The following is an 8,282-nucleotide window of genomic DNA, read 5'->3' as shown; positions in this document are numbered from 1 at the left end:
GCCGAGTGTCTGCAGGTTTTTGGTTTTTCCTTTCAATAAAGCCCTAGACAACCAGGTGTGGGGAGTTCCTAACTAATTAGTGATGTTAATTCATCAATCAAGTACAAGGGAGGAGCGAAAACCCGCAGACACTCGGCCCTCCGTGGAATGAGTTTGACACCTGTGGACTAATCTGTGTTTGGCGGATGCCAGGAGAAGGCTACCTGCCCCAATGCGTAGTTTGGTGGAGGAGGAATAGTAGTCTGGGGTTGTTTTTCATGGTTCGGGCTAGGCCCCTTAGTTCCAGTCAAGGTAAATCTTATCGCTACAGCATACAATGACATTCTTCTGTGCTTCCAACTTTGTGGCAACAGTTTGGGGAAGGCCCTTTCCTGTTTCAGCATGACAATGCCCTTGTGCACAAAGCAAGGTCCATACAGAAATGGTTTGTCGATTGGTGTGGAAGAACTTTACTAGCCTGCACAGAGCCTTGACCTCAACCCCATCGAACACCTTTGGGATGAATTGGAACGCCGACTGCGAGCCAGGCCTAATCGCGTAACATCAGTGCCCGACCTCACTAATGCTCGTGGCTGATTGAAAGAAAGTCCCTGCAGCAATGTTCCAATATCTAGTTCGGCTCCTGAGTGGCGCAGCGGTCTAAGGCACTGCAACTCCGTGCAAGAGGCGTCACATCCGACCGTGGTTGGAAGCCCCATAGGGCGGCTCACAATTGGCCCAGCGTTGTCCGGGGTAGGCCGTCATTGTAAATAAGAATTTGTTCTTAACTGACTTGCCTCGTTAAATAAAGGTTACATTAAAAAAAATATATATATATATAAAAAAATAAAGCCTTCTCAGAAGAGTGGAGGCTGTTAATGCAGCAAAGTGGGGACCAACTCCATATTACTGGCCATGATTTTGGAATGAGATGTTCGATGAGCAGGTGTCCACATACTTTTGGTCATGTAGTGTATGAGGGTATGTTTGTGTATGTAGGAGAGCATGTATATGCATACTTATAAGGGTTAAGGTCTGTTTGTCATTTTGGTCACGTAGTGTATCTAGAATCAGTTTAGCCTTTTAGATCGTAAGGAATAAGCTTACAAGGATCTGACGCTTAAAAACGGGCCCAGATCTGTTGCTTTTCTTTCCCTTATTTTAAAGAGGAGATGCAGTGAATTTCGCATAATATTAAGCTACCAGGAACTCTACATTTTAAGGGTGTCCAGTATGTTCTGGTTTTAGAGTATATCTCTACCATCAGAGCAAGATGATCTGTAGACAGACATCTGATAGTGCTGATGCTGTTTTGTGTTCATAGTACTATACTGTACTGTTGAGTGTATATGACTGGTTCAGAGGCCCTGTCTCCATATTGGAGTAGAGTAGGCCCTGTCTGCCATATCTTCGTGTTTGATGCAAGGAAAGTTCTCGGTCGTAGTGAATTTAAGCCTTAAAGGTTAAGGGACATTTCATCCGTTTTTGTATGGCACACTGTTTGCTACACTAACCACTGCGTGCACCGCAGACAACAAATCTCAACGTCAACTTAATAAGCAATATCCTAATAGGTCCCTGTAGGATGGATAGGTCATTGAATCTGCAGTCCTTGTGACCTTTCTAAGAGCAGCTTTACTTGTTCAGTGATGTATGTAATAATCAGACCCTGACGTTCACTATATAATAGGAGTAGAGATGGCCGTCCCAAATGCCACACTATTCCCTAGATGGCCGTCCCAAATGCCACACTATTCCCTATATAGTGCACTACTTTTGTTCAAAAATAGTGCACTTTATAGGGAATAGGGTGCCATTTGAGGGAAAATATATTCGATGTTAAATTGGGGGAAATACATTTGCTGTAATTATTTTTATGCTGCTAAGAGGTAAGCTTGCAGAATTAAAAGCCAACCAACCCTCTTGTTAAACAGCATCAATACTTTTTTGCTAGAAGCATGAAGTGTAGATTTAATTTCTGTATAAAGTATAAAATACATGTTTTTATAATAATAGGCCATGTAAATAATTACTTTTTTTTCCACTTTTAAGACTGTTTTTTTTCTTCTGATAATGGAGTTGTTTTTGTAAAGGTATTTCTGATATTTTTATATGGTGTCAATAACCGTTATGTTTAGGATGTTGGCATAAGAGAAATGAAGACGCCTTGAAATAAAATCTAACAATGAATGTGGGCTGCCTAGATATACATTTCTGACGCAGTTACATGTTATATAATTTGAATAGTAATATTACTTTAAAGTTTAAGTAACTTACTGTAACTGTACGTCTTACTTTGAACATATATGAAAAGGTATTACAGGAATATTGTGAAAGAACACGCATGGGTAACTGATTGTTAAAATGCTAAGTAATCTTCTAATGTTGGTTTCATTTGCCCTTTTGAAATATGTGGAAAGAGAGAGATCTGACATTTTCCCAATTGACCCATGGGATCTAATTGCAAACTAATGACCTTATTCATTACCGGACAATATCATTAATTTCCCATGTGAAATAGAATTCGTAGCAATGTGTATCCCAAATGGCACTCCATTTCCTATATAGTGCACTATTTTTGACCAAAGCCCTATGGGCCCTGGCCAAAAGTAGTGCACTGTAAAGGGAATGGGGTGCCATTTGGGACGTACGATGATCTTCTGACGTAATGATGCCATGGTGTGATAAAAAGCTGTGAACAAAGTTGCAGAACATTTAAAAGGTTCTCAAGTACAGCTGCGTTCTTCAAGGGTAAGTGTTGATCAGAACGATCTCCGTGTTACTTCAGTTTTATTATATATGTTTCAGTTATATTTCTTCTATGTTGTCTAAAAGTTTGCTCAAAGTTGTTTATGAATGTTAGAATGAAGACATTTATTTAGCTTGTTATTGTTACAGAAGGGTGATTTCATATCAGAAATTAGAATATTACTCTAGAGTATGTCTTTCCCAGTGTATTGCCATTTTATTATAAATGTGATTTGACAGATGATTGGAATTTGTAATTGTTTGATCTGACACATTTATTCAATTATCAGTTGATACAGGAACTCTGTTGAACGGAACATGTCTGAAATGGACTCCGTCCCCAGGTGGTTATTGCGAAGAAACAGCACATCGTCGATTATTGAAGACCTTTCCCTGCCCTTAGTCCCCTTCGAGGACTGCAGCTCAACCTGCAACTACGCTGCAACCATCATTCCTCCATTCTACCATACCCTCTCACTGCTCGGTATCTTTGGAAACGTCTGCAGCCTGGTGATCTGCCTCAAACCGTCTCGACCTTGGAGTATCGGCTCCATCGGAGTACTCAACCTAGCTCTGTGTGACCTAGCGTACCTGGCCTCCATACCGCCCAGGGCTATCTATGTAAGTGAGAACTATGACTGGAGCATGGGCAGTTCACTGTGCATCCTGAGTAACATACTCCACTTTGTGGGTCTGACCTCCAGCACCATGTTTATCTGTGTTGTCAGCACCGACCGCTTCCTGGCTATTGTCTTCCCACTCGAGTCACGGATGGTCCGCACCCCCCGCAACGCTGCCCTGGTCTCACTGCTCCTATGGGCCATTACCGTCCTGCTCATTTACCTCAGCTATCCTAACATCAACTACAGGGAGCGGAAGAGCGGCATCCGCTACTGTGGAACTGTGGTGACCTCAAGGTTCAGGTACAGCGCAGCCACCTACAATCTGTTATCCTACTACTCTGTGCAGGTGTCTGTTCCCTTGCTCCTCATCATCCCGTCCTACGTGAAGATTATAGCCCGGATGAGGCAGTCGCGGCAGCAGTGGGCTGCAGGCAACATGCAGGGCCGGGGGGACAAGACCATCTGGCTGATTGCAGTTTTCATAGCCAATTTTTTGGTGTGCTGGGTACCAGGGCAGTTGCTCCATATTATAGCTTGCATCATCTTCTTCATGTTGTATGACCACACTAATACGTGTAGGGTGGCCAATGTTGTGAACCTCCTAGTGGAGTCATCCCAGTTACTCTACTGCCTCAATGCTTTTCTGGATCCCTTTATTTTCCACATCCAAGAGGGGCTTTGGGAGCTGGTCAGTAAAGCACTAGAGTCTGTTGGTTGTAGAGTCTGTTGGAGTAATTATGCATGGAGTGGAAAGAAACATTTTGGAGGACCTCCTTCAGTCAGTGTAGTCCAACTGAGCTGAGATGTGCTTTTAGATGCATTTTGTCTGCTGCTATTGGGATGCTGAGAAAATGTAGGCAATGATGCATGCATTTAGCCTGGTTACCAGTCTGTTCAGCTATTACATTCCACTCCAGAGACTGGGCTTTGTTAGAATATTCATATAACATCACTGTTTTGTTTTTTCAATAATTTATTTGTTTTGGTGACATTTTTACAAGTGGTACATTTTCACAACTCAATACAAAACTCCAAAAAGACAGTTTTTTTAAAACATCAAGCACGTTTTCAATTGGCTAAAGTACAACACAAAATCATAGTAACTTTTTCACCATACTTAATCAGTTTCATCAAGAAATGTTTCACATTGCAATACATGCAATATATGTGTTCATATAAAGTAAAAGGTAATGCTCGATTGTTGTTTAATTTGTTAAAATACTTAACTATTTCAAACTGGTTTGTCTACTATATACATATTTTGAAATCTATAGAATGGAATTGTATGTTTGTAAAGTATACAAATATATATCATACTTATATACAGTACCAGTCAAAAGTTTGCACACACCCCACTCATTCAAGGATTTTCTTTATTTTTAATATTTTCTACATTGTAGAATAATAGGGATGAAATAACACATGGAATCATGTAGTAACCAAAAATGTTTTAAACAAATCAAAATATATTTTAGGTTATTCAAAGTAGCCACCCATTGCCTTGATGACCGCTTTGTACACTCTTGGCATTCTCTCAACCAGCTTTACCTGGAATGCTTTTCCAACAGTCTTGAAGGAGTTCCAACATATGCTAAGCACTTGTTGGCTGCTTTTCCTTGGCCAAATAGTCCTTACACAGCCTGGAGGTGTGTTTTGGGTCATTGTCCTGTTGAAAAACAAATGATAGCCATGCTGGTTAAGTGTGCCTTGAATTCTAAATAAATCATAGACAATGTATCACTAGCCACTTTAAACAATGCCACTTAATATAATGTATATGTATATACTGTACTCTATCATCTACTGCATCTTGTCATCTTTATGTAATACATGTATCACTAGCCACTTTAAACGATGCACTTTTATGTTTACATACCCTACATTACTCATCTCATATGTATATACTGTACTCGATACCATCTACTGCATCCTGCCTATGCCGTTCTGTTCCATCACTCATTCATATATCTTTATGTACATATTCTTTATCCCTTTACACTTGTGTGTATAAGGTAGTAGTTGTGGAATTGTTAGGTTAGATTACTCGTTGGTTATTACGGCATTGTCGGAACTAGAAGCACAAGCATTTCGCTATACTCGCATTAACATCTGCTAACCATGTGTATGTGACAAATAAAATTTGTTTTTTAACATTTTATTTTGATGTCACCAGCAAAGCACCATCACACCACCACCTCCATGCCCCACGATGGGAACCACACATGTGGAGATCATCCGTTCACCTACTATGCTTCTTACAAAGACATGGCGGTTGGAACCAAAAATTCAAATTTGGACTCATCAGACCAAATGACAGATTTACACCGGTTTAATGTCCATTGCTCGTGTTTCTTGGCCTGAGCAAGTCTCTTCTCATTGATGTTGGGGGGTTTTCACACTGCTTTACTACAGTAAAATTGCATTGGCCAGTAGTATACTATATTCCATGTCATTTATGTAGCAGATTCTTTCATCCAAAGTGACTACAGTAAATCCATAAAATCAAACCCACATCCCTGTTGTTACTAGTGTCATGCACAACTGAGACACACAAGAACATTACAATACATTAGTACAATACTTTAAAACGCAATACATGATTACCATATGATTATGGAAGATGTCTTCACACCTTTTTTTGCCCACACATGGGATAGAAAAGATGATTTGATTTTCAGTCAATTTTGAGGGGTAGTGCAAGTGAATATCCTGTGAAAACAGTGCCATGTACTGATTTAAACCATTGTTTTAGTTATATTTCAGTGAACTTATATTTTGGGTCAATGGTTACTGTATGTGGTGAAAGATGTCTCCAAACAAAATTAATGCACAATGAACGGTTTTGGATGCAAGACCGAATGCGTTACAAGGAGTTTTGTACTAAAAGTGTTTAAAATTCACCGCATACTTGTGAAAATGGCACCAACGCGATTGAAAAAGAGCTCAAGGAGATCTGATTTGATAAACATCACAGCTGTCCTTCATTTCAAAGGTTACGCAACTATTGGAACTCGTCAGTTATTATCTCCAGCAACCGTTTTATTTTTATCAAGACGAAACGGTTTCCACTAACGTTAGTTAGCACATTTTGACTTTGTGACTGTGGTATCTTTCAAAAATGGCTAGCTCGCGTCTAGGGTCTAAATTCTGAAACTAAATATATACCAACTACAAAACGTATTATCTTTCCTAGCTAACAGCAAACTTGTTGTTTTTGACTTTGTTATAATATTACCGTAATTATATTTTCGTGGCTCCACGTGTTATGGACACAATCAAATGAGAGTTCTGTTAACCAGCCGAAATAGCTCAGTTGGGAGAGCGTTAGACTGAAGATCTAAAGGTCCCTGGTTCGATCCCTGGTTTCGGCAGGCAATGTTTTTGGGCTCCCGAGTGGCGCAGTGGTTTAAGGCACTGCATCTCAAGAGGCGTCACTAGAGTCCCTGGTTCGAATCCAGGCTGTCTCACATCCAGCCGTGATTGGGAGTCCCATAGGGCAGCGCACAATTGGCCCAGCTTCTTCCGGGTTTGGCCGGTAAAGGCCATCATTGTAAATAATAATTTATTCTTAAAGGATTTGCCTAGTTAAATAAAGGTTAAATAAATAAAATGTAAAAAACAATGAGCAACTCAACGTCCCTACCCCCCATCGAAGTTGAACTGTAAAATGCGGTTGGGGTTTCGCGTAGGAAGTCCCAAGGATCCCGGATAGCACTAACTCTTTGGCACATGACACAGAGTACAATGAGTGGAATGTTTGTCAGACTGGTACTAAGACTAGCATGCATTGGTGTCTGGGAAAGATGTAATATATTGTCAATGTCACTTCCCACACAAAGCCATGTAAAAAAGTAAACTAAAACTCTTAAGTTATGTGTTTGTCAGTGTCATGCCTGTACATGAAAAGGTAAATAAAAGGTTAAAGTCTTGCAAATAAAATATTCGAAAATGTTTTACAATGCGACTAGAATTCCCTATGTACATATCATTTACTAAAAAGCGGCTTTCAACAACTGTTTTCTTTCAAATTTTGCATTCGAGTGTTGAGGACTAAAACCAATTTACTGTTAAAGGGACGAGCTGCACATGAAATGGAGTTTGACAATTTCAACCACTAGATGGCGACATTGACTTGCTGAGCTGCTGCTGGTGAGATCTGGGTCAGAATGCTTTTCCAAAGTAATCAACAGATGACTGTCAAATGTTGATGCTTGCTACGAGGCGAGACTGAGGTCTGCCCTGACAGTCCTGCCCAAAACTTCTCAACAACGGGAAAGTAAAATATAGATATCAGTGTCGCAAGCGGTTGTCATTCAACCCTGCATGGAATAAACAGAAAAAGATTGATAGAATCGGCAAGGTAGCTAGCTAGCTGGCATGTCACTGACAGTGCTTGGGGGCTATGCACAACGTTAGCCTACAGTACTAGCTTGCTAACGTTGTTAAATGGCATGCTAGTAGGCAATAGCACTGGGCATATTCTTTAGCGTGTGGTTTAGCTAACGGCAGTATCTTTCTTGCCCAATGTGGGAACGAAAGAGACAGCTGGGACATTGGCAGAAAGCTTGGCTAGCTACAGTAGCTAACCAATAACTGGTATTGTGCCGCAGATCCAGTTTCACCAATGGCAGTTCTCATCGCGGAGGACGCAATGACACAAGACGAGGAGTCGCGGCGTGACTGACAGTCTTCAGGAACCCGACCATCGAAGTAGCTAGCTACTACTGTTGACAATCTGGGAACATGGACAATTTTTCCAAATGCATCCAGAGAAATATCTCTCCCAGTGGATCAGAATGTAATGCAAGAAGGACGGATAATGTAGAAAAGCTTTCCAGGCAGACCAGGGCATGCAATGAACGGGAACCGCACACATCATGCCAACATAACATGCAACGCATTGAACCAGAAGGAAGCATGACAGCAAATTAA

The 8,282-nt window shown here is 40.7% G+C and overlaps 1 protein-coding gene and 1 non-coding gene across 2 annotated transcripts; both read left to right on the top strand.

The window, feature by feature from the left end:
• The first annotated feature begins 3,045 nt into the window (after positions 1-3,045).
• On the top strand, positions 3,046-7,253 carry LOC120060051 (type-1 angiotensin II receptor A). Its single transcript, XM_039009115.1, has 2 exons — positions 3,046-3,855; positions 7,236-7,253. The coding sequence occupies exons 1-2, from the start codon at positions 3,046-3,048 to the stop codon at positions 7,251-7,253; spliced, it is 828 nt and encodes a 275-aa protein (XP_038865043.1).
• On the top strand, positions 6,649-6,721 carry trnaf-gaa. Its single transcript has one exon. It is a non-coding gene; the product is annotated as a tRNA-Phe (tRNA).
• Positions 7,254-8,282: the final 1,029 nt, after the last annotated feature.

Source organism: Salvelinus namaycush, chromosome 15, assembly GCF_016432855.1.
Source record: "Salvelinus namaycush isolate Seneca chromosome 15, SaNama_1.0, whole genome shotgun sequence".
Taxonomy (NCBI): Eukaryota; Metazoa; Chordata; class Actinopteri; order Salmoniformes; family Salmonidae; genus Salvelinus; species Salvelinus namaycush.
Note: the sequence above shows the minus strand (reverse complement) of the source record. Positions and strands in the feature narration are given on the sequence as shown.